Source organism: Nannobrachium achirus (genome assembly GCF_963921795.1).
Source record: "Nannobrachium achirus genome assembly, chromosome: 12".
Taxonomy (NCBI): Eukaryota; Metazoa; Chordata; class Actinopteri; order Myctophiformes; family Myctophidae; genus Nannobrachium; species Nannobrachium achirus.
In genome coordinates, this window is record NC_137832.1 from 27265862 (window position 1) to 27293169 (window position 27308).

At 45.2% G+C, this 27308-nt stretch overlaps 1 protein-coding gene across 1 annotated transcript in view; it reads left to right on the forward strand.

The window, feature by feature from the left end:
• adgra2 (adhesion G protein-coupled receptor A2) overlaps positions 1-25814 on the forward strand; it is a 58997-nt gene extending 33183 nt beyond the window's left edge. The window contains exons 3-19 of the mRNA XM_080739654.1: positions 8827-8898; positions 12585-12656; positions 12767-12838; positions 14344-14507; positions 14935-15148; positions 15689-15853; positions 16309-16507; positions 16948-17097; positions 17647-17808; positions 18237-18437; positions 18830-19019; positions 19461-19669; positions 19795-19922; positions 20213-20336; positions 20431-20579; positions 21507-21596; positions 21752-25814. Coding sequence (XP_080595780.1) covers positions 8827-8898; positions 12585-12656; positions 12767-12838; positions 14344-14507; positions 14935-15148; positions 15689-15853; positions 16309-16507; positions 16948-17097; positions 17647-17808; positions 18237-18437; positions 18830-19019; positions 19461-19669; positions 19795-19922; positions 20213-20336; positions 20431-20579; positions 21507-21596; positions 21752-23183 — 3793 coding nt within the window. The 3' untranslated portion in view covers positions 23184-25814. The remainder of the gene's footprint in view (positions 1-8826; positions 8899-12584; positions 12657-12766; positions 12839-14343; positions 14508-14934; positions 15149-15688; positions 15854-16308; positions 16508-16947; positions 17098-17646; positions 17809-18236; positions 18438-18829; positions 19020-19460; positions 19670-19794; positions 19923-20212; positions 20337-20430; positions 20580-21506; positions 21597-21751) is intronic.
• The last annotated feature ends 1494 nt before the right edge of the window (positions 25815-27308 follow it).

Consider the following 27308-nt stretch of genomic DNA (forward strand, 5'->3'; position numbering starts at 1 on the left):
CGGCCCTGGCTGGCAAGAGGCGAGAGGTGTTGGCAGCCTGATAGACGTTGTCAATGAGAGAACCTGACATGATGTCTGCAGGACGTGTCTTTGTCTGACAGGAGTCCTTTCCCACTTTTCTTGGGGGTAGATGAGTAACTGTGCTACTATGGTACAGCGTGTACAGTGAATTCCCGTACCGAGTTCCAGACCATTTTTAAACACTTCCTGTTTTGTTAAAGCCACTTCATTCAAGAGCAGGAAATACACACTTGTTTGTGATTTATGATGGTAAATGGACAAGAATGCAGGGATGTTTGTGCTGAAACCTGCAACCAATAAGTCAGAAAGGGCATGAGAATTATGCAGATGCAGAGTGATTCAATGAAAACACTAAAGCTAACTGCCCATATTAGAAGACAAAAAAGTATCCCTATTTATATCTCTTGCTATTCATATCATAGGAATGGAAATATCTGTTACTGTCCAACATACTGAGCCTCATTCATTCGCATTTGTCTTGATGGTATCTGCAACAGAAAGACATTCTGTAGTTTTGCCTGAGTCTTGCTGAAACAGACCTTGAAATTGCCCCTGCCATTCTGAGCAGTTGGGGTTAGGAACTAGGCCAACTTAAACAACTTTACCATCTGACACAGGGGAAGTGGAGCCGAGATGGCTAAAGATGGTATGATGGTTGCTGGAGGGGGAGAGAGAGGGAGAGAGAGGGAGAGAGAGGGAGAGAGAGAGAGAGAAAGAAAGAGAGAGAGAGAGAGAGAGAGAGAGAGAGAGAGAGAGAGAGAGAGAGAGAGAGAGAGAGAGAGAGAGAGAGGGAAGCACACTCCTGCAGTTACCTTTATATAAAGCTGAGGTTGTTTTCCTAGGGTGGGAGATGAACATTATTTCCACAGAGACTAAGCAAATTATATTGATGGAAGTGGAAATAAAGCAGAGGTGGGCATTACTATGCCATGTAAATGGAGTGGTAAGTGTGTGGACATGGCTAGGAGCCCTTCTGTCTAGACCAGTCTGGGCAGAACAGAATTCTACCAGCCTACTTGTCTACTCTCTACTCCATGCAGGGGTCTTCAATGTTTTCAGGCCAAGGATCTCCCTTAGTTGAGAGAGAGATGAAGCAGGGACCCCCACAACCTTTTCATAGATTCCATATAGTTTAATCGTTTGACAGCACAATCATCAGTGTATTTTGGATTCATGTTAATGTGTGTTTTCAGATATTTAACCACTTGAACTGTCAATACTTAATGAACTTGACCTTTCACTATGTACTTAATCTGCTCTTTTTCCCCTCACCAAAGCTCTTTGCCAAAAATAGCTCTTTGCCAAAAACGCCTCGCGCTGCGAGGCGTTGTGAGCTTGTAGATCGGCTATTTTTGGCTAAAGTTCTCAGAATATGGACGTTAGGCTAAAAGTCTGGGTTTCCGAGGCTAGGGTTCAAGTGGTTGATATAAAAAAGGAGGAAAAAAGGTTTCTATCACACAAAGAATTGGAGGACCCCCTGTAGTAACTCTGAGGACACCTTAGGGGTCCCGGACCCCTAAGCTGTTGAAGACGACCCCTGCTCTACTCTCTACTCTCTACTACTAAAAGCTACCCTGAAATAGAGGCTCCGGACAGCTGTGAGGTCTGCACACGGGACTCTCATTTCTACCCCTGCCCGAATGCCAAACAAATGAACATTTGTGTCGGTGTGTTTTCCTGCACACGCCATTGAGTGGCCCCCGGTTAAGAAACGCTCACCTAATGAGAGCGCAGGACATAAGGGGTGGAGTGGGTGAGGAAGGGGTTAAGCGTGCTTGAGAATGGAAACAGAACGGAGTGTGTGTGTGTGTGTGTGTGTGTGTGTGTGTGTGTGTGTGTGTGTGTGTGTGTGTGTGTGTGTGTGTGTGTGTGTGTGTGTGTGTGTGTGTGTGCGTGCGTGCGTATGTGTATGTGTATGTGTGTGTGTGTGTGTGTGTGTACGGGGGGGTACTGTTGGAGTTGATAGACTCCAGATGTGCCTTTGAGATAAACTGAAGGAACGGGGAGTGTTTGTATTGTGAGCTTAACTCAGTCGTGGCTCTGGGGGTTTATTGAAACGGCGAGCAAGCCTTATATTCTCATGAGCCCATTACCGAAAAACCGAACGCTTTCGTGTATACCAGTGATTCTCCCGCGCACAACATTTTGGCAAACTTGATAATATCGTGTCCATGGCATTTTTTCGTTCCCGAGGAGCTGGGGCTCTGCGCTCCGCTCACCTCCCCCCACATCCGTTTCTGCTTTCCTTGCTACACGCTCCCCTCTCCCAGAGTCCCAGTTCACTGTCTCTCTCTGTTCCACCCCCTGTTCTCGCTCACTACTAGCCTACATGCTGTAGTAGTCCACCTACCGGTTGAATGTTTGCCCGTTTGCCTGCGACTGTCTCTCTCTCCATTGATGGCTTGTATGAAAGGCATTCTTTTCCAGATGCTTCTCTTAGGCAGAGTTGGCCCGCGTTCAGCCCGGAATAAAGTATTCCCAAACTACTGTCTATTAGCTCATTGTAAGTGCTGCAACGTGGGCGTACAGCTGTCTTTATTTCTGTCTACATTTCGAACCGATTTTATTGCTTCACTATATTTTTTCATATTTTACGAGGTTTTTATGGGATACTTTGTATCCTTCTGTTTGAATTATTCTACAGACTACAGCCTGCAGAGATGGGATTTTGAGTATTTTGACAAGTTTTATGTACTGAGATCAGGACGACCGAGGTCTATTATTGTGATGACCCGTTTGTCTAGATCCCACTGTATGTAATTGAGGTGTATTGTTCTGAACATTATGTTTGCTCAATCTCATGCACCTCACATGTAATCAAGCCAGAGGCCAAAACAGGCATCGCCCCCCTTCCCTGGTCGGTTCCAAAGCCAGAGCCGTAGTCAATAACAGTCCATGGTTCCAGAGTTTTCCTTGGCAGAATAATCTCCCGCTCCCATCGCAACGGTCTAAAGAAACATATAATCAACCTAGGAAATGTTACACTTCACATAGAAAGTGTATATTGCTATTTCTGTATATCCCTCTTCTAACGAGCGTGCAGTTGAATCCACAGTTTAGATTTCTGTCAGTCATGAGACGAGTGGAGCTGGAGGCCATATTCCTATGAACCGGGTCACAGTGATGGCAGATATGGTGGTGTGAGAATGTCTTGACGTTCAAAGGAACGTTTCACCTGACATCAGTATTTGAAAGCATTTAGGAAAGTATTAGACCAAAGATATTTTTATACCTTTACTTTTACCTGGAGCAATAAAGTATAGGTCTTCAGGGCCACAGCTTTGGACAACCACTGAACAAACTGGTTTCCACTTTCCAGATGCACTCAGACAAAAAATAGATTAGGGAACCAATCTGACAGGAACCAGAACAAGAAAATAAAGCAAATAATCTGTGGAAGGGGCAGGAAAGCAGGAAATTAGTAGAAAAACAAGAGCTCGGCAGATCCTGGTTTCCTGTTTTGGGGTGGGGGGTGGGGGTCTGCAGGAGTAGGTTGGGAGCTGTGTTACAGAGCCCCCATTGTGAGCAAGTGTGTTGAGGAGTGGGGAGGTGGGGTCTATGGGGCCATACACAGGGCCAGTTCTGCTCTGCCCCCCGAACCCACCCCACCCTTAAAACCCACCTGCCCCTCCCGACAGGGGAAAGGCAGCTAGTAAAAATGGAGAAAAAGGAAACTGTAAAAATAAACGAGCAAGGGCCTCTGCGCTAGAGACACCAACTAGACAGGAAATGACACGCGGCACAAAAATGGTCTCCACTGACCTCTTTCACGAACCAAGGTGCCAGTTAACCACTGGATGCCCCTGGCATTCTTTCTTTGTCCAACTTGTCTTCCGTCCTCTGAAAATCACCCAAAATGTTCTTTAATTATTGGTAAGTGTATCGCGTCCAAGAATTAACACAAGTAGCCTATACTGTAGAAAAGAATTTGCATGGGAATGCCAATACTTTCCATAAAATAAAACATTCCTTAATGGAGTGAAACAGGAAATTCTTGATTCCAGACTGGCGATAATGAGTGGCCATTCCCTGGCTTCAGCCATTCTCCCAGCTCTCCCCTGGCCACGGCCTGAACAATGTCACTGGAACACTCCAGCCCCCTGCCGCTGTGCCGCCTATAATGGAGCACTCCACGTCTGGAGCGCTTTGGAGCCCAGAGCGTAATTATGACCCTCTTGCTGCTCCTACAAGCTCGTCGCTCTTCTCTTGCCCGCATGGGGCCCAGGTGCTTGTGGGTTGTCCCCTGTTTCCCCATCCCTTAGAAGAAATGACTCTTCAGAGCCAGGAGGACCAGCTCCATTGATGATGAGGAGTGTTTAGGAGAGAAAAGACGGTCATAAATGGTAGTCTCTGGTGTTAGGCCCAGCGGAAGCACACAATGGCTCCCGTTGGACTGGCAGTGGGTTTCAAGATCAACTGCCTCTCTCTACAGCATAGGAGATAGTACGCTCAAGTTTATAACCTCATAGGTTTGAAATTACATAGGACATTCTGTAATTTTCACGAATCTGGGATGCATGCATGTTTACTATTTTTAAACACTTATGTAATGGGGGAGCATGGTAGATACAAGATTTAATGGGCAAGAGAGTGAGGTCGCTGGTTCTTGTATGTCAGGTTCATCATAATGCCTGAATGCTTTGAAGTGTCACCCGCCGCCCCATCTGCTAAATATCCTCTTCCTTGGTGAGAGCTGTTGTCATCGCAGTGGAAGCCACTGGACTGTGGAGGTGATGCCAGGGAAAGTGTCTTTTGCCCTGGAGGGCAGAGACAACTCAACACCAGGGTGTGAAGCCTGGTGGAGTCAGGAACCGGCAGGCGCTTACAGTACATTAAGGCAGGAACTTGGTTCTTTAGTTTGAACAAAAGTTTAGGCTGGAGCTACAGGGGCTGAAGTCTTAAGCAGTAGCAAGAGCTGTAGCTACATGTTATAGAGCTAGAATTCATTCCACAGGCCCTATTGACTCTCGTGAGCTCCTCCGCATTCCCCAGCTTGGTGATAAGAGAGTGTATCAGAGTGGCGGGCTGTTGATATTCTCTCCGCTAAAGCACACATAGCTTCACAGGCTGTTTATGAAAGGACAGATTGTAGGAAGCGCAGATGTGTGGTTCAAATATATACTGTTTGGTTGCTCGAAGTGTAAGCTATTTGAAGACTGACACACTGACCAGGGGTTCACCTTTTGGAGACTGGAGAGTATTTATGGGTGCCTCCGCTGTTTGTCTTGTGGCACGGCGAGTGTGTGTTTGTGTGTGTAAAACCGAAGCGGGATAAAGACAGAATAAGAAACACAGAGTTAGAGACAGACGGTCATCAGAGGGAGGAAGTTGTGGGCAGTGCCCCGCCTTTCATCACTGTGCTAATGAGCCCCGGGACACGCCAGTCCGGAAACTGCAGCATTGTTCTCTCCTCCCTGGTCAACAGATTCAATGCAGCTACTCTCTCACATGCACACAATCAGAATGGGCTACATGTATGGTGTCACACACACACACACACGCAAACGCACATGTATGTGCATGTGTGTGAGTGTGCACACACATACACACATACAGTACACCCGCGCACACAACAACACACACTCACACGTACACAGCTATGGCACAGAAGATTGACTCACTACGCATGCTCAGTGAGTGATATCCTTAAGCCCAATTCATACTTTAAAAATAGCCGGCTGTTACAGTACCAGTAAGACGCCCTAAAGGGCGAGCTCGTGCAGGACGGAATTCGCACAGGTCGGAATTCATTAATTTGCAAGTGTGATTCGAGTTGCGGTTAGTTGTTTAAGTTGGACAAAATGTGGACAAAATCTTTTACAAATATGGATTGTAAAAGATGGGCATTCCAAGCTATGGGCTTAATAATATATTGATGACATCAGAGATCTCCATATATGGGGCATAAAAGGGACAAGGACGGAATTAATTTGCAAGTGTGACTTGCGTTGCGTCTCCTCCGGGACACGGGCGCATGCAGGGCATGGGCCTGGGGGGCTGGGGACGCTGCTCTGTGTTCACGCTGCGGTGCTTGACGGCTCTTTGGCATGGGATCAACTTTCGCTTTGGCATGGGATCAACTTGGAGCAAAACAAATGCACAATGAAAAATACTTCTGTCTTGAAGGTGATGTCAGAACAGGTCAGCTATATCCATATACAGTATGGAGAGATCTGTGGATGGTCTTGAAGGTAGAGTTGGAGATTCTCGAGAGCGATGGTTGAATCTGTCCTACTAGGAGAGTGCGGTCTCTTTATACCCTTCCTCTGAGCTGGTCGAGTTATCCTGGTGATGTCAGAATGAGTCAGCCATAGCCATATATGGAGATCCGGGTGATGTAGAGTTGATGATGTCAGTGTTGGTCAGCTCCATATATGGAGATCCATGTGATGATCCAGTCAGCTCCATGTATGGCGATCTATGTGTTGTTCCAACTTGGAAGGTAATTGATGACATCAGGGATCTCCTTGGGCAAAGGGCAAAGGGCATGTATATCCAGGTGATGATAGTCATTAGTCTTGACAGTCAACAATGTGATGTCACACAGCTATAGACATTGGCACGTTACGAACGGACGGACTGCCTGACGGACAGCTGTAATGTCACAGTGACAGTATGAATATCCAGGGTTCGATTTTTGAAGAGGTGATGTCACGTCCTGTACTGAAAGACGGACGGACAAGCTACGACATTTCTTATGGTATACTGCGACCTTCGGTCGCAACAATTAAACTGCGACCTAGAGTTGCAACAAGCACACAACGCTTTGTGGATGCAACCAAGCTCCCAAAACCACACCAGTAGAACGTTGAAGCAGCCTTTACCTGGTGGTCAAACCTAAGACAACAGTTAAACGCTATCTGTGCGAGTGTGCGTGTGTGCGTGTGTGCGTGTGTGTGTGCGTGTGTGTGTGCGCGTGTGTGTGCGCGCGCGTGTGTGTGTGTGTGTGTGTGTGTGTGTGTGTGTGTGTGTGTGTGTGTGAGTGTGTGCTAATGCTACTGCGTACCCTAGCGCGCCTGCTTAGTGCTTTACTTTCGCAAAATTGGCCTAACTTTTTAGGCCAATTCTACTACTTCCGGCAGTCTTCCGGGTGCTTCAAACGCCACTGAGCAACTTGGATTGAAATGAATAGTTGGGGGTGGGGCAATCTACTCTCTATTAGGCCTATATTATACGTCTATGGATGCAACACTTTGTGAGGTCGCTTCTTTTGGCACACGTTTGGCTATTTTCGGCACACAACACCCTCGTGCGACCGAGTATACGTAAATTAGCCTTTAGTGGTCTCTCACATCAGGCCTACACACACCCCTGTAGAGACACACACATGCACAGTGTACGTACTGCACATGCACTAACCTCACCCTCTTGCTACAGTATGACATTACTCCATTTTACATTTCGGTGTTGACAAAAAAATCCAGAAATGCCAAGATAGCACTTTATCTTTTAAGCAACCTTCCACCTCTATAAAGAGCTGTTAAAGTGTTGCGAAATGTTGTGTCAGAGGCTCTGGAATGAGCTCAAGGAGCTAGCCAAGGCTGTCCAAGGATGTCTGCTTTGAGACAAACACACCAGACCTCAGCCTTGCTGGCCCCATGCCAGGTAGCTGCTGCACCATCATTATAACATGTCTCCCATCTATAATCCTGATATGAGTGATGGCCCCAAAAGCTTGACTAAAACAGGTCCTGACCAACACCAAAACCCCTGATTCTGACTGTGTTCCACTTCCAACCATACCGCACACACTCAATGTTTCCCCTCTTTTTTTTCTTTCCTGGAAACATTTTACAAAATGATTATTGTGCCCTGATTTGATCAAAATAGCTCATCTCTTGGACAGACGACAAGGCTTATGGGTAAGGAGATGTCTGAGGCATGGTGCGCGTGGTGTGAGGGCGGAATGGTTGGTTGGGGAGAAGAAAGGAAAAAAAAACAGAAGTTAGATCCCTCGTTGTGGAAAAGAGGAGCAGAAAGTCCCTCGAGGTCTTGCCTACCACAGTGGCGTATACTGGGTGGGTAGGACTGGAATGGAGGAAAATGCAGCCGCTGTAAACCATGGTGTTGATGTCTGCAAGCTCCTGTAAGGAAATCCTCCTAGCTGTGGCCAGTCCTGTGGGAGCAGGCATTTTTCATGCTATGTAGGAACACGGATCGCATTCCAGACCACGTCGGTTTGCCCTGTCCTGCCGGTTGATAGCCATTTGTCTCCTGACCTCCTTTAACCTGGCTATTCCCACCTGGCCAATAAAGGAAAAGGCATCTTCTCGATTTCTGCAAGGTTAACGCTCATGCAGGTCTGCTGATGGTGATGGCGAGGGTCATCTGGCTGAGCGGTTTAACACATGGGTGTGGGCACAGCCCTGGGAGAGGGTGGAGTGTAATGTGGTGGGGAGTATGAAATTAGACCTTCAAAGCGAGTTAAAGAAATTAATATTTATAGTTTTGAAATAGCCAGAATAGCTTTATCGTGGGAAGGGCCACTTTCCAAGCGAGCCCCAAACGAGCAGAACCCCTTGCTAGTCGTCTTAGATTCCAACAATATTTTCTTTGGTCGAGTTCTTGCATCTTTGCTATAGCCTCAAACCCAGGTGGCCGATGGGGTAGGATTTCTTATCTGTAGGCAGAAATGTCCCGCTGGGTCCCACTGGTGGAGCCATGTTCGGGGCATATGTATCCACTCCCCATCATTTTCACTTAAAGGAGCCTCTTGAAGTCCCAGTGTTGAGATGTGCCTATTTCATGGATCCATGTATTGGGAAGTTGTTATTTTATTGACCTGCTGTTTTTTTCTCTCCACAGGGACCTAAAGCACAACCTGATCAGCACAGTCATGCCTGGAGCATTCCATGGCCTGCCTGAGCTTAGGAAACTGTAAGTAGACGCTTAATTCACAAACATTAATTAAACAAAACCTGAGAGTGCATTCTTTGCTGTGATCATGGGTGCAACAGTGTGATGCCGTAGATTTGAGATGCAGCCAAGCAAGCCCTGCTTTATGGGAATTAACAGTATGTTTGGAATGCATCTATGACCGACCAGATTGCTTGGCTAAAACTACCCATTGTATAACATATAAACACATAGCAGCAGAAGTATAAATAGAAATCATAAACACAGGCATGAGAATTTAGAATGCATTTGTTTGCTATGCTGAAGTTTGTGCAGTTTTTGAACGACAACACTGGTTGTGGTGCCTGCCACATTAAGAATCACACAGTAGTTGTTGAAAGAAGCAGCGCCCACGTATCCCCTCGCATTGTTCCAAAGCCCATACTGTTATGACAACTCATGGCAGATGTCATGCATTATATCCAGCTCCTTGTGTTAGCGTAACCAAAAAGGTTTGGCTCGCACTCACTCGACTGTTCTGTCCTGGTCTCATGTTGATCTTTGTGGGGTCCTGGGATGACATATCTGGTGCCCTGCGACGTCGCCAAGCAAACCTCAGGGCCACGGCGAGGTTTTCTCTTGTGTCATTGGATGTGACAGGGCAGCAGTTTGCAACCACTCGCTGCTCGCTCATTGTGTTCTCGGACACTGGTCTGGTCACGGAATGGCCGGGCGTTCGTCCTCTTCGCCTCTCTGCCGCGTGACACTCCCCCCCCATCCAGGGATGTGCTGGCCATTGGGAAAAGCGGGACAGCTCCCGAACGGCCGGTTCATTCCCGGCCGGTCCAGGCCGGCCTTCGTTCCATTTTGGGGGCTGGGCGACCAACAAAGTAAATCGTCACTGTCGGGCAGAAACCTCGTATCTCCAAGTTTCAAATGTATAAATTTTTTCGCAAAGCAAGGCCCTGCTTCATCATAGAAGGCTGTTGCACAAAAGTAGTGAAAACAGCAGATCTACAAGCACACAACGCCTCGCGGGGTGCGAGACGTTGTGTGCTTGTAGATCGGCTGTTTTCACTAGTTTAAATCATTTTTAAAATAATAAATACAAAACAAACGGTTTTGGACATACGAGGTTTCCACCCGACAACGACGAAATATAACTAAAAAAAAAGAAATGAGGGCCTCTCCTACTCTTTTTCCCGGGCTGAATCAGGGGCCCAGCACGTCCCTGTCTCGGACACTGGTCTGGTCACGGAATGGCCGGGTGCTCGTCCTCTTCGTCCTCTCTGCCGCGTGACACTCTCCCCCATCCCCTCAACCCACCCCACCCCACCCACCCCTCCTCCCTCTACTTGTGTTTTCCCTGCAAGGTCTGGGGCTTCTCAAAACAAACAGGGGGCGAGATAAACACATGCTTTGCACAGTTCTCTGCTGGATAGTGTCAGACAGGCAGCAGAGCACATCCCTCTCTGGCTGTGGCAATACATCACACTCATAGTCAAAGAGAACAGAACAGGGGCCTTGCTTTTACTCCACTGCTGATAAGCTCTTACAGAGGTCTCCTCATCAACTAGTGATAAAGGAAACTGACTGGGGGCTATAGTCTAGTTTATTTTGTGATATTTATTGTAGTATTTTAGTTAGGGATATGTAAAATGTGAGATTATGCAGTCCACTAGCACTCAACATTTAATCACAAGACTAATATGTCCCGTTATTTTTTATATTTTGATATAAAAAACAAAACAAGGATATAATCTTATGAGTCATTGTTGATTTGTAATTATAGAATTAATAACAAATGACAACATTTTGTGATTTACGTTTCTTTAATATCTAGCTTATGGTGTCTGTGGCGCTTGACTGTATACCTGACAGTAAACCAGCTCTTATAAAATGAATAACAAATGAGAACATTTTGTGAATTACATCGTTTGAAATCATAGTATTCATTATGTACAGTATGTAACTAGTTACCTATGGCAGTGTTGGAAGAAGTACAGTACAAGGATATTTTTACTTAAGTAGAAGTATCAATACAGCAATGTAGAAATACTCTGTTACAATTAAAGATTTTGGTATTCACAATTTAAAAGTACAAAAGTATTGGCATCAAAATGTACTTAGCGTACCAGAAGTAAAAGTATGCAGAATGTGCCATTTCACAAGTTTTCAAAAAAGAAAAAGAAAAAACAATATACATTTTGAAAATAGCAGATCCACAATCTGCGTCACATCGCAACGCGTTTTGAGCTTGTAGATCGGCTATTTTCGAAGTTTAAATAGGGTTGAAGTGGTTAAAGTATGATTTTGAACAATAATCTAAAACTGCTAAAATTGTTGTGGAGTTAAAAAGTACAATATTTGCCTCTGGGATGTAGTGGAGTAGAAGTAAAAGTATGTGAAATACTCCAGTAAAGTAAAAAATACCTAAAAATTGTACTTGTATAGTACTTGAATTAAAGATATTCCACCACTGACCTATGTTGAGATCCTTAATTACTATACTACCAGTAAGACTCCCTAATCGGGAGATAAGCGACCGTCAGGTCGCAGCTTGATTTTAGGGCAAAATGTGTAGGAGCAGTGTCCAAAAAATGTGTTTGAAAAAATATATGGGACAGATCCATGTTGATGACATGAGTGTAGGCATACTGTGTACCGATTTGCGTGATTTTAGGGCAAAATCTGTAGGAGCAGTGTCCAAAAATGTGTTTGAAAAAATGGGCCTGATGGTGGCGCTATATGGGACAGATCCATGTTGATGACATGAGTGTAGACATACTGTGTACCGATTTGCGTGATTTTAGGGCAAAATCTGTAGGAGCAGGGTCCAAAAATGTGTTTGAAAAAATGGGCCTGATGGTGGCGCTATATGGGAAAGATTCATGTTGACGGCTCTCTTGGCGCCGCCGAGGCGGCGCCAAGTACCGGCCCCGGCTCTCCCGGTACCGGCCCCGGCTCTCCCGGTCACTCCTAGCCCGAGTTACGGCATTTTATGTGCGCTGCAGTGGCGGGGGTCCTCCACTAGGGGTGCGACCACTTTTGCATCCATTCTGGAGCACCAGGAGTCGGTGGTCCCTGGGAATTCCCCGTGAACAGCCCCGTTGGGGTGGTCATTGGTAATTTTAGCACTTTTTGGCGGAGGCGACAGGGGGTCCCTGGGGGTCCCTGGAGCTCCGGGGGTCCCGGGAGGGGTGGAGGTTGTGGATTGGCAGGCAAGGAGTTTGTGTGCAAAGTTTGGCATGGATTGGGGCAACGGTGGCGGAGATATGAGTTGGGGAAAAGTGTGACGTGATGGACAGACGGACAGACTGACAGACTGACGGACAGACGGACAGACGGACAGACTGACAGGCAGCCTGTCGAGGTTTTGGTAGTAACTGCGACCTGACGGTCGCAACTACTACTACTGTAGACCCCTATGTTTGACCATTAGTATCCAACTATCCATTGTGATTTCCTAATGAGATCGTGTTAGACATTTAGACACACAAACACACACACACACACACACACACACACACACACACACACACACACACACACACACACACACACACACACACACACACACACACAAGAAAAACACGATAATCTAAAGTGTCAAGATACTGTATCACAAATATGTGATTGCCTGGTTGATTGAAGCCAGTCATTTTGACAATTGTTTAAAAATAACCACCAAATCTGTGCCTTTCTCCTTGTCTTTTCACACCTTTTAGTGATCTGTCCAACAACCGCATTGGCTGCTTGACTGCAGACATGTTCCAGGGACTGACAAATCTCACCAAACTGTAAGAGACAGATAGCAAAGATATACACTCTGACTATAATAACAGTACACTGTTTGCATTGTGCGTGGGTGAGCACCCAGTTGAACTGTTGGCATACTCCCGTTTGCTAGGATCCTCTCTGGCAACATTATATCTACTTTGGATGCAGGTGTGTTCCAGGAGCTGCCTTCCCTCAAGCAAGTGTGAGTACTGGACGCTATTTCTTCTTAACGTGGGAGACGGTGGGGGAAGGAGCGCTTCTTTTCCGTTCACCAGCGTCGGCTACTCGCCAGCGTCAGGGTTACTGAGGTTAGGGTTAGGTTTAGGCATAGTTTTACTGAGGTTAGGGTTAGGTTTAGGCATAGTTTTACTGAGGTTAGGGTTAGGGTTTGGGTTAGAGTTAGGCATAGTTTTACTGAGGTTAGGGTTAGGGTTTGGGTTAGGGTTAGGCATAGTTTTACTGAGGTTAGGGTTAGGGTTTGGGTTAGGGTTAGGGTTAGGCATAGAGGTTAACATTCACACCCGCGCGGGCCAAGTGACCACAGCCGAGCGCTCCAGACCTCCGCTCCAGCCAATCACAAGCAGCGCCTTCTAATTTATGCGACACCGTCTCCTACGGTAGGAATAATCGCGTACTGGACATTCAGAGAGCTATATTTTTGCCCACAGGCACTTGCACACATCAAAGGGGGCTTGATCCCCTGCCCTTTTATCTGTCTGTAAAAAACTGACCTTTCCAGACCATAAATGCATTTTTTACTATGGTGAAACTAATGACAAATGCCCTCTTTCCGTGCCATATACCTGAAGGCAGCATTCAAGAGAATTGCCTTGTCCAAACTCTCCTGAACTTGAATGCAGCATCTTATGTTGAAAGAATTGCCTTCTCTGTGTAGGAATCCATGCCATCTCACCACATCTCTAGCATTGACTTTGTTATGCTTAGTTTAGTGTGGGGAAAAAAATGCCCTTTTGGAAATTCCAGCCCCTGCCTCTCTAACATTCTCTGCACGTCCCTGTTCGCCCATGCCTTACCCCTTATCGTCTTAACTTATTTACATTTTAAAATACTTAAAATAGCCGATCTACATCAACACGTTGTGAGCTTGTAGATCAGCTGTTTGAAATATTTAAAAATGTTTTTTAAAATAGTAAAAAAAAGAAAAAATGGCAAAAGAGTTTAGGGATAAGGCATGGACAAAAATAGGCCTCTAGTGTTCTTAAATAGTTTGTTAACACTGTATTGCGTTTTCTTTTCTTGAGGAAAAATACTACTAAGAAATCTCACGTAAAAAGCCTGTAGTGTTTATTAAACATTACAAATGTAAGTAACCTTTATACAGCCTTAAAATAAAGTATGGATTTCGTCTGTCACATGAGCCCCTTCATCAAAACCCCATACATTTTAGAGTGAAAACAAATCTTCAGTCCAATAAATCCCTATGTAAACAAAACCAGTGGCGGAATGACTATGTTTCAACAGTTTGCAATATATAACAGTTGAGTGTTGGGCCTTTAAGCAGTGGACATTATTTTGCCATATGTGATATGCTGAGCCTATAATGGATACAGTCACCATATTTCAGAAATTCAGATAGGTAGTAATGTGTCTTGTCCAAAAAGTTCTTATCGTTTTGCCATCAGAGTGAAAGTATACATCCCCTTGTTATCTAGCATGATAAATCACCATCCTCCCTTCTCTCACCAGGAACTTCAACTCAGACTTCCTGTCATGTGACTGTGGCTTGCGCTGGGTGCCGGGGTTCTTTCGCACCAGCTCTGCCCGGTTAATGGATGAGACCCTCTGTGCCTATCCAAGGAGCCTGCGTGGAAAGCCCCTGCGTGGACTGAAGGAGAGCCAGCTGAGCTGTGGTAGGAGACTGGCTAGTAGAAAGCTCAATGCATATGAATGAGGTGGTTCACCACTCTTTATTTCCAACACTCGGGAAACTTAAGTTATGAATGACAAAGCCTGTGTACTCACACAGCAACATCATCTCAAGATGTTCCTCGTTTTAAAGGCCTAGCAAACCAAAATAAGGCTGCAATGAATCTTGTCATTTCAGTAGGGATGCGTTTCCAAAAGCATCAGCGTGCTGCTGTGTTGTTGGCTAATCCTGTGGTTTGCCCTTATGAATTGGTGCTGTCTGCATCCAATACTCCTCCTAAAACAGCACATTCATGATGGCTTCCGTGGAAACCTTTAGCCAAGGTTAAATAATAATGAGAGAGTAGCATAGATTTGCCCAGAATAATGGAGCGGTGCCCTCATCTGCTTCTTTCTGCCTCCTCTCCTCAGATGGTCCTCTGGAGTTGCACACCCTGTCCCTGCTGCCATCGCAGCGCCAGGTGGTGTTCAAAGGGGACCGGCTGCCCTTCCACTGCACCGCAGCCTTGGTGGACAGAATCACCACTTTGCACTGGCGTCACAACGGTCAGCTGGTGACATCCAACCCAGAGATGGGAATCCAGTTGGAGAAAAGTGTAGTGCACGACTGCACCTTCATCACCAGGTTAGCCAAAGTTATTAGAGACTTAAAGGGCTTTATTTTGATTGTCTTAAGTACCAGCTCTTATGCCTTAACTGAAAGGTCTGTCCATACTGTCTCCGACCACCAAACTTTTTGTCAGAGAGTTCCGACTTTCCGACATGCAGCTTTCCGAACTCTTATTCGGGGTAATGCTTTTCAGAAGATGAAAGTGACTTAATTGTGTAGTTGAACCGGACCTTTCCGACGAAACGTTCGGTGGTCGCAGACAGTATGGACAGGCCTTTAAGTTAAGACATAAGAGCTGGTACTTAAGACAGTCAAAATAGAGCCCTTGCTCTTTGACCTGCATTTGTGTTCAGACGGTGATGTGATTCATTCAATCCATTGCTTTCCATTCTATTCAACACTCAAATATTTTTAAGTCAATATTAATTTACAAAGCATTGCACATTGAGCAAACTGATATGCTTTGAAGACGGACAGTTTAATTCATTCAGATGCTTGAAAGATTATGTGGTTACAATATATAAATAATGGCCTGTCTATCTCCTTTACTGGCAGTGAGCTCATCCTATTCAATGTGCATGTGGAGGCCAGCGGAGAGTGGGAGTGTGTGGTGACTACTGGGCGGGGTAATACTTCTCGCAGTGTTGAAATAGTGGTACTGGAGAACAGCGCCTCCTTCTGTCCAGAGGACAAAGTTGTCAACAACCGGGGAGAGTTCAGGTAAGTTACAGCAGTGGTTCTCAAACCTTTTCATGTCAAGGACCCCCAAATTAAAATGTATGTAAGCTGCGGACCCCCCATCTGAAATCTGAAAACACTTTGTGCCAGGGATCCACATACAAAATGTGTGTTGTTAAATTGTTTCCCCAAAAACAACTCAAAGGTTTCAAATGTTTTCATTTCTATAATAAAACTAATCTACAAGCTCACAACGCTTGGCAATGTGACTCAAATCGTGATGTGTTGTGAGCTTGTAGATCACTGATGTACTGTAGATATTACGGTTAAAGTGGTTAAACCGATTTTGATTTTACTGTATTATCTCATTTTGCTGGGGACCCCTCCAAGGACCCCTGGACTTTGAGAACTACAGAGTTACAGTAACTATTACTTTGCTCCCAAAGACACTAATAGCTGTATTGCTTATTATATTGAACACTGGCATTAATTCCCAGGTGGCCAAGGACCCTGGCAGGCATTGTGTCCCACCAGTACTGCCTGCAGCTGCGTTACCCCTCCCTGTCTGTGGATGGAGGTATGGAGCAGAAGAAGGCTTCCCGTTACTGTGACCGTTCCGGAAAATGGCAGGAAGGTGACTACACCAACTGTCACTATACCAACGGCATCACCCGTGTCCTACACACTTTCATTCTGGTCAGTATTAAGTTTGAAGTAGGTTTTCTGGTCCACTTAAGGTGCATGATAAGTCAGGAGAACTGGAGACAACACATTTCAGCAACACTTGCAGTGCTGTCAGAAAGTAGCTTTATTTTTGGAATAAGTACTGCAAGTGTATAGCACATTATTTTCCATTGCCATTAAGTCAAAGTTTAATGCACAGTCGCACACGCATGTGCGCGCGCACACACACACACACACACACACACACACACACACACACACACACACACACACACACACACACACACACACACACACACACACACACGCTATATCCAATATTTGCCAATATTATGGCATGCAACATGCTGTAAATTTATTGCTTCTTCTGATTAAGTATTTCTTAGTTAGAATTTTGACTGCACAGTTGATCTTGCATATTGCTTCCTCAAATCTTTCCTTCTGTTTTTCAGAGGCCCATCAATGCATCTAATGCAGTCACGGTGGCGCATCAGGTGCGCTCATACACCCTAGAGGCAGCAGGCTTCACTGACTCGGTGGATGTGCTGTATGTAGCCCAGATGATGGAGAGATTCATGGAATATGTCAAGCAGCTTCGAGAGGTGTGACTTTAAATACGTATATATGTATTTATATTTACAATTTATAACTTTTCTTAAAGTGTGTGTGTGTGTGTGTGTGTGTGTGTGTGTGTGTGTGTGTGTGTGTGTGTGTGTGTGTGTGTGTGTGTGCGTGCGTGCGTGCGTGCGTGCGTGCGTGCGTGCGTGCGTGCGTGCGTGCGTGCGTGCGTGCGTGCGTGCGTGCGTGCGTGCGTGCGTGCGTGCGTGCGTGCGTGCGTGCGTGCGTGCGCGCGCGCGCGCGCATGTTTTTGTATTTCAATGAACTTGTCAATTGTAATGACATAAAGACATCAACCACTGGATGTCCCAAATCTTTCTACTGCTAAATAAATACTAGACTGAGATCCTTGTAGTAGGTCCTAAAGGTCCATTTAAAATAAATACACATAAAATAAGCAAATTAAATACAAAGCATGATAAGTCATTGGCTCTTGAAACAATACAGAATTGATTAGGAATAGAAACCATTTGAAGTGTTTAATATTTCTGCATTTGTCTTTGTTTTATACAGTATGTGTTTGTCTATTCCAGCTGTCGCAGGTGCTTGTAGAGATGGGCAGCAACCTTATGCAGGTGGATGACCAGATTCTGGCCCATGCCCAGAGGGAGAAGAGAGCCTGCAGCTCCATAGTCTACTCTCTGGAAACACTTGCCTGGCCTCAGCTCCACAGCCATGCCCAGGACCTTCCCATGGTAGAGACAACCGACCCTCAGCCACACCTTATGGACATGCACATGCATTACAGTAGTCACAAAGTTACTACTTAAAATCGATGTTGCATGTCATATCACCCCCTTAAATGTTAATGTCACATCACAAGTTTAGTCAATTCTTTTTCACACAAGCTCCCTACGTTTTGCAGTTAGAAAAACAGTCATAAGAATAGAGGATATAGAGAGGACAAAAGATACAAAGTCAGATAACAGGACACAATGTCAAATATAGTATAATGCATGGTCAAAATAACAAATAGAAATTAAGCAGAATATTGCAGTCTCTTGTTTCCTCTCTCTTCCCTGCTCTGTCTAATAGATTCCAAATGTCATAATACAAATTATCTTTGAAAAGTCAAAATATTGGAACTGTTTTATTTGAGCTTTGATCACACTGATAACCACAGGTTTCCAAGAACATTGTCATAGAGGCCTATATGATTCGACCAGCACACTTCAAGGGCATAAGCTGCACAGCTTACCAGCGCCGCGAAGTCCTGATGGCCAGCCCGACTCTGGAAGGGGCGGAGTCGTCCCCTGAGCAGCAGCTACATTTCCGCTGCACCATAGGAACACATAACACCTCCCTGAACAACTTCCCCTTGAAGGTGAGCGGAGAACATCCATCTATTATTGTAGCTGTTCCACATCCATAAGTGTGAGGTTAGCTCCCTGTCACCAGCTGACTGTATTATGAAATTGGACTTATCTCTCCAATATTTTGGCCAAAGCTGTCACTCTCGAAGAAGTTTTTCTTTACAAATCAAGACTCAATCTAATCGAATCGTGACCTTAATATCAAAAGTTGAATCGAATTGTGGATTAGGCGTATCGTGACACCCCTACTGTATATATATCAGTAAGACGCCCTAAAGGGCAAGGTCGCGCAGGACGGAAACATGCTGTTCCTGCATTAGAATCCATGAAAGGGAACTGTTGTTTTACCACATTTAATTATCAGTGGTGATATAATCAATCCCATGGTTCTCTCTTCCTCCAGAACTCCATAGCCCTGGCCTCTGTGACTCTCCCAGCCTCTCTCTTCCCACCTGATGCTCCTGCAGATTGTAAGCTCCAGTTTGTAGCATTCCGGACAGGCCGCTTCTTCCCATTGACTGGAAACTCAAGCATGGGTGGGGAACACTCTCGGAGACGTAGCGTCAACACCCCTGTCATCTTTGTAGGCCTGGGTGAGGAACGTTTGTCACTCTTGTCTTTACAGAATGCATGGAAACCTTTCACTCTGGATGCATGAACGCACTACAATGTTCACATGACATTTATGCCCAGTAATTGATTATGCCATGGTGATAGCCAGATGAGGAGATTCAGGGTCAGAAGGTCTTTATAACCCCTGGAATGTCAGGAGAAAAATAGGTTAAGTGAATGAGAAATTCTCTCTTTCTGTAAAACGCTCTGTAGCATGCCTTTGAGAAAGGCAAGCTATCGTCATTGTGCAACACACAGATGTGAATATGCAACCCAAGAGGCAGGGCAGGGCATGATTGCAGTACCAACTTTCCCCGTAGAAATATAGGTCAGATACACATGTCTAATTCGTTCAGACGCAGAATAATTAGCATGGTTTTATAGAATTTAATATGGGTAATTTCCCCTCCTCTCTGTGGCAGATGGATGCAGCATGTGGAATTACTCGGAGCCCATCTGGGTGTCTCTGCGCCACTTGACCCCTGGCACCGATCCAGTGGCTGCCCAGTGGAGCCTCGGGGCACTGGAGAGGCAGGGCAGCTGGAGCCAGGATGGCTGTCAGCTGGTCTATACTGACAGCAGCATCTCCACTCTGCGCTGCTCCCTGCTAAGCAACTACGCAGTGCTGCATGTATGTCAGCCATCTTGTCTGTTCCGTTATCATGCTAACACAGAATTATAATTTGTGCGTGTTTCCATGAGAACACCCGCCAACTCAAACCTTTGTTTGTTGCTTTAATTTTTCTTGTGCGTCAGGAGGTGCCAGACTTTCCAAACTCTCTCCCCGTCTCAGTGAGGGTTCTCCACCCTGTGGTCTACGCCTGTACTGCAGTGCTCCTCTTGTGCCTGTTTACAATTATCATCACACACATACTGCACCACAGGTACTGTGTGTGTGTGTGTGTGTGTGTGTGTGTGTGTGTGTGTGTGTGTGTGTGTGTGTGTGCGTGTGTGCGTGCGTGTGTGTGTGTGTGCGTGTGTGTGCGTGCGTGTGTGTGTGTGTGTGTGCGTGTGTGCGTGTGTGTGTGTGTGTGTGTGTGTGTGTGTGTGTGTGTGTGTGTGTGCGCGCGCGTGCGTGTGTGCGTGCGTGCGTGCGTATTCAGATGAGTCATTCAGATCTATACCACACCATTGTTGTTGTGTTTGTAAAGCATTTTCCCCTCAATCCATGCAGCTCCATACGAATATCAAGAAAAAGCTGGCACACATTACTCAACACCTGCTTCCACATTGCAATGACAACAGCCATCTATGCAGGAGGCATCAGCTTGACCAGCTACCCTGTAGTGTGCCAGGCAGTAAGACTCTCCCACTTTTCTGTCCCGTCATGTTTCGTGCTACTGTTTGTGTGTTGTGTTGGATGTCTGATCCCACGTTTGTAATCTGTGCCAGGTGGGCATCGTCCTCCACTATTCCTCCCTGTCCACTCTGCTGTGGATTGGAGTCAGCGGCAGGGTCATCTACAAAGAGGCCGTGTGGAGAACGCCACGATTACCAGAGGGAGAACCTCCCGCCCCACCTACCCAGCGACCTATGCTCAGGTCAGTGATGTCATCGTGGCGAGCTAGCTACAACTCACCTTCGGTCAAACCATCAGGAGGATGTCATTTTGCTGTCAGTAAGGATTATGTTTGACAGATGAGGGAGTTTTTTGTGTGCACGGCCACCCAAAGTGCACCCCATCAAAGACCATCATTGTGTAGAGCAACCAAAGCGCCTCTGTTTGCAGGAAACCTTGGAGGGAAATAACAGTAGAGCAATGCTGTAAGGCACAAAGAAGCTAAATTGCAGTGATGCACACCAAGTTCTCAGTGCAGGGGTGGCGAGGAATGTATGACTCCAACATAACGGAGGTTGTGGGGTCTGTCGTAAATCTGAGCAGGGTATTAGAGGGGGCGCACTGTCTCCCTTAAATCTGTCTCCTTTTTCTTCTGTCTCCCTGCCCCCATGTTCCTGGATCTGTGTTCATACACTGTACTGCTGCTGACCCCATTGGTCTTCCAGCCACCACCCTGTCGCCTACTCAGCCACATGGGGTCAGGCCTCCATTGGAGCTGAACTCCCCCCCTCCTCTGAAAATCAGTCACTCACTCAGACCGACTGGCCCCTCGGAACAGTCCATCAGCTCAGAAAGAGAAAGAACAGAGAGCCTTGTTATGATTAAAGACGGCCACAGGGAGGTAGAAACACAAAGAGGAAACGAACATGGACAGGGACACTTCCAAAACAATAATAGCTGCCAGAAAACTTTCGGCATCCTGCAGTATAAACAAGAAATGAAATTGCGCGCTTTTCACTTGAGAGTGAGCCACACACACACACACACACACACACACACACACACACACACACACACACACACACACACACACACACACACACACACACACACACACACACACACACACACAGGAATTCATAGTTGGGATTTCCGGTTTTGTCCTAAATGTTTTTCTCCATTTCTCCAGGTTCTATTTGATTGCTGGTGGAGTTCCTCTTATCATATGTGGGATCACTGCAGCCGTCAATATCAATAACTATGGAGACAACAGCCCTTAGTGAGTGCTTCTCTTTTTACCCTTGAGCCCTTTGACCCCTGACATTGTGCCACTTTGTTTGGTACCCGAACTGAATATTGTTTTGTGATGTGTTGTGTACACAGAGATTCCTTGTATTGTATTGACCCCTCTGACTTCTTTACTGCCTCTTACAGCTGCTGGCTGGTGTGGCGCCCCAGTCTGGGGGCTTTCTTTGTCCCCGCAGGCCTGGTGGTGTTGGTGACCTGGATCTACTTCCTGTGCACTGTGTTTCGCCTGAAGCACCGAGTGGACAAAGAATGTACAGGACCCTCCCTGTCCGTCCCTGCACCTGAGAGTCAGCCCGCGCTGGCAGGAAGCACCAGTCTCCTGTCCACAGACTCAGCGGTGGGCACTATAAACCCAGTCATGCCTCCAGAGGACCAGTACTCCCTGAGGCTACAGTTCATGGTGCTGGTGGCCACCCACTTCCTGTTCCTGGCTTTGTGGTGCTGCGGTGCCTTGGCCATGTGGCTAACTGGGCACACTGGTCTGTTGTTCAGTTGTCTCTATGGCGTGGCAGCCACGGTACTGGGGGTGTTCTTGGTCGTGCACCACTGCTTCCGACGTCTGGACGTGCAGGCCTCGTGGCTCGGGTGCTGCCGAGGCTACCGCCACTCGCAGCCCATTTCTACCTATACACACACCTGCACCACTGGCAGTGGAGTGCAAACTTCTGAGCAAGGATCACAACTGTTCATAAGCTGCCACCCACCAGGTGACTCCCACAACTCCTCGTCAGCCAGGTCATCGTCCACACCAAGCGGCGTCAGCAGCGTGGGCCCTGGTCCCTGCAAGCTCACCAACCTACTGCAGGTGGCGCAGGATAATCCCAACAACACCTCCCGTGCCCCTATGAGTACCAACACGAGCAACAGTACCGACAACATCAACAAGCCAACAAACAACCATCTGCCCACCATAAACTCTGTCGCCCCAGTGCACCCCCAGAGAAGGAAGGTGAGTAGCAGAACTAAGCAAGGGAGTAGCCAGTATTATCATCGGGGCGAGAGCAGAGGTCACTATCGTCTTAAAGCCCTGAGGGCTGCCGGAGGAGGGGGCAGCTTGGGAGCATTAGGACCTACAGGCGTAGAGCACCTCAACTCTTCGCACGCCGTTCACAAACAGGCCACAAGTGAGAATGGCAGCATCCATCACAGCCTGTCAGAGAGCCAGGCCAGCCCTCTAACTAATGGTAGGCGAATTGGCGAGGCAGTGGCTACTAGCCCATCAGAGGGAAGCGATGGGGGCAGCAGTGGGAGCCGTAAGCCCTTTCCCCTGCCACCCTCAATGGCCAGCAGGGTGGCCATGCATGGCGCCCAGAGACGATGTGCCAGCAGAGACAATTTGAAACTGGCAGCGGCCGTGGAGCGAGACACTAAGCGATGCTCATACCCTCTCAACAGTGTCACTACCACTGTGCCAGGGGCTGCTGCTGCTGCTGCTGCCCCTAATGGCACGCTGAAGAACTCAGTCATAGAGCTGGAGCAGGATACTAGCGGCACGGACCATTCCCAGAGCTCTGTTGGCATGAAAAGTGGCTTGTGGAAGAGTGAGACTACAGTGTGACCCATGTTTACACATGATCATCTGTAAATGCCGACTTGGTTTTGTTTTAATGGTCTCTTACACATAATCATAACTTGAGGTATGAAGGATCACAAAGGCATCCAGTCCAAGTCTGGTACTCTTGCCTCTGTAGCATAGTCGGGTTTGCTGTGAAATGATAAAATAAATAATAATAAGACAGGTAATTTGATTGTCATTTTCCAAAAAAACTAACAAGATGCGCATTTATTTTTACATTTCACATAAAATTGTAAAAACTATGTCTGAAATTGGCATGTGATGTTAATTTTGGATCTGTTATGAAAGCTTTATTGTTGTATTTGTGACTTTTCTATGCATATTGACTATAGCACGAAATGGAATCCAAGATAGTCAATTTCCTCCATACAGCTACAGTATTATGCATTTACTCTGAGTCTGTGGAGATCCTTATGCTCTTTTGTTTTTCTTGAAGTAACTGTTTGCATGTGTTTATGTATGCACTTGTATGTTCTTGTATGCATGCGTGAGCGTGCACACATGCACGTGTGTGTAGAGGTGTTTGTGTGTGACACATGGCAGTAGTGAATGTGCGTGTGCGTGTGAGTGAGCGAGTGAGCGAGTGAGTGAGTGAGTGAGTGAGTGAGTGAGTGAGTGAGTGAGTGAATACACAAGTCTAGATGTACAGAATGTCTGAGCATAAAAGAGAGATTAAAAAAAGCTAGAAAGAGGCTTTTGAATATAATTGTTTTGTTCATGTACTCACATCAGCACTGATAAAGATCTCCCCATCTAATAAATTTAACTGAACAAATATCAGAAGCATTTTACTTAATTGGCTTTCTTGTAGCCAGGTAATAGTGGCAGTTCTCAACAGATTTTCTGCACACATAGCATCAGTTTCAGGTTTATATGATTTTAGACTGCCCTCTGCTGGATGTTAGAATCAACTTTTCATTTGCTGACTAATTATGTCTCGAAAGAAAGCTGTGCGGTGACAATCCTCCCACTGAGGCTAACTGATCAGGTTTTCTTTAGTGGTCTATTTTTAAGGGTGATATATGAGCAAAAACATGTCCAAAATGAGTGTACAGAAGATACCAGATGTTATATCCCTTGGGGCTGGGCCGAAAGCTTGCACTGCACATAAGCTCTTATGTTTTGATACCTAAGTATACCTAAATATGAATATATTTTCTACAGAATACAACATACTAAAATGTCTCAATCTCAGAGTTACATATATTTATACATAGAATTGGCATAGGTGCTCTATAGAGCATAGAATTATTGATATTGTCTGCCTAAAAAGCATTCTATACTGTAGTCAACTGGCCAGTCTGTTGTATGCCCAAAGTTGTGTTTTGTTGGCTGTATGAATATTTGGTAAATCACAGGGAGATTAGTATCTATGTACTAAAACTATGTACAGAAACTGATAGGCAATGAAATCAGCCGTTCATGGAAAACAATTTTTCATGAAGAGAGACTTAAGTGATGTTTGCACTCGAGTGTCTATTTAATAATTATATTTTAATTGTGTTGGTACAGAAATGCATCCAGTATGGTTTTAATGTAGTATTGTCACCTGTTGCGTATGCAGCACAACCATTCAGTTATGGCCATGGTCTAGTTACACTACATAGGTCAATCATATTGAGTTTGCACCTGTATCACTATCAACTGTATCACAATTTTGTTGATAACTTCTTGAGTATGTGTATTGATGTGTGGAAGGTGATCCAAAACGGTTGAATGAAATGTTATGTCTAAAGGCTAATTTATACTTTGTCAATACTTGTTCCAGTAACTTAGCCTCAGCTTTCAACACTCTAGGTTAGGCTGGGTAATTTTTGTGTTAACTGAAAATTAATAAACATTACACTTTTGTCTCAAGCAATAAAGTATGAATTAGCCTTTATAGTTTTTGAACATGATCATCTGGTTTTAGATCTTTCTGATTCATGTCCAAAAATCTACACTACTACAAACTACATAAATATTGGAGCTTGCGACAATCACATTCAAATCGTTGACATTGCTCGTTATGAATGATTGAATTATAAAATGTGATCAATTGATCTCTCTCTCTCTCTCTCTAATTGCTGTTAACATATTTTTGTTGTTTGTGTTTGGTTTTTCATTCACAGTTAATCCAGTATGCATTGCTCTAACTTGAAAATGATTAGTTTGAATTGGATATTGGTTCTAAAAACAAAAGCTTAGTTGTAGAAATATGGTGCAGTATAAGCCTACAAACACAGATGACACTGTAGTGAAGTCACATAATTTTTAATTGGGTGTTTTGTTTGTCATAGGCATTTTCCCCCCCTCTTTGCTCCCATAATGTACATTTACGAAAGTGGCTCTGAATGACTTGTAGCATTCATGAATGCATTTAACATTGGGTGCCTTAATTTGATTGTTCATAACCTGAACTTCCACCACCATTCCCATAGCATCACATTATTAGCTAGTTGATTCCTTGATGGACTTTTTCCATTGGGTTAAACTCACATCTTGTTATAAAAAGGGAGATTTTGAGAACATGTGTATGTCTATAGCCTATTGGTCTATTTATAATTGTCACATAAACACAGTCTATGAAATATTCTGCCATTTCCTTTAGTTCAGTAATATATTTTTCAAGAACCTCAGACTGCCTTACAAATCCAGATACAAATAAAGAAACAGAAAAAAAATAATAATGTGACTGGACATTATTTAATGCAGATCATTGAATGAAAAAGTGATATTTTCCCAGACTTCAGTTTGGTTGGAGGTGCTGGCAGTGGTGTAAAGTAACCAAGTACATTTACCTAAGTCGGGGGTCAGCAACCCGTGGCTCTAGAGCCGCATGCGGCTCTTTAGCGCCGCCCTAGTGGCTCCCTGGAGCTTTTTCAAAAATGTATGAAAATGGAAAAGATAGGGGGAAAAAAATATTTTTTGTTTTAACGATTTTTTTATCGTCACTGTCGGGCAGAAACCTTGTATCTCCACTTTTCAAATGTGTGTTTTTTTTTTTTTTTCGCAAAGCAAAGCCCTGCTTCATCATACAAGACTGACGCACAAAAGTAGTGAAAACAGCAGATCTACAAACACACAACGCCTCGCGGTGCGAGGCGTTGTGTGCTTGTAGATCGGCTGTTTTCACTAGTTTAGTTCATTTTTTAAATGATAAATATAAAACGAAGTTTTGGACATACAAGGTTTCTACCCGACAACGACGATATATAAGGCTTTTATAATTTGTTGCGGCTCCAGACAGATTTTTTTTTTTTTTTTGGTCCAATATGGCTCTTTCAACATTTTAGGTTGCCGACCCCTGACCTAAGTAAACATCTTAGATTTTTGTACTGAACTTGAGTATTTCCAATTTTCAATACTTTTACTTCAACTCCACTACATCTCAGGTCCAAATGTTGTACTTTTACTCCATTACATTTATTTGAAAACTTTAGTTACTAGTTACTTTGTAGATTTTGATTATTATTAGAAATAAAACATATTAACCACTTCAGCCCTTTATACATTTGAAAATAGACGATCTACAAGCTCACAATGTGTCGCAACTCGCAATGCAACGCATTGTGAGCTTGTAGATCTGCTATGTTCAAATGATTTGAAATGGGACATTCTGCATAATGAGTAGGCCTACTTTTACTTTTGGTACATTAAGTACATTACAATGCCAATACTTTTGTACTTTTACTCAAGTACATTTTGAATTCCAGACTTTTACTTGTAAGGGAGTCTTTCTATATTGCAGTAGGCCTATTGATACTTTGGTACTTTATCCACCATGCGCGCAGGGGGTAGGGGGGGACGGGGGGGATTAACACCTCCACTTTTTTTGGGTGGGGGGGATATCCCCTCCAGTGTTCAGGTCCAAGAAAAAGCCGCAAATATGATCGATTATACTGTACACATTGGCGGCCTTAACTATGTTTCATTGGTTTCAATTGAAACGGGCCTCGGCCGTCAGGGGGGCCTCCGACTGCCCGTCAGTCTAAGTCCAAATGATGGTCAATGCAAATGATCGTCCATCGAAAACCCCCTCTCACATTTGGGCCCTCTTTAACGTGCTAGTTCTGCCTATGTCCTGTTGCCAGGGGGGACTCCGACTGCCGGTAAATCTCAGTCCAA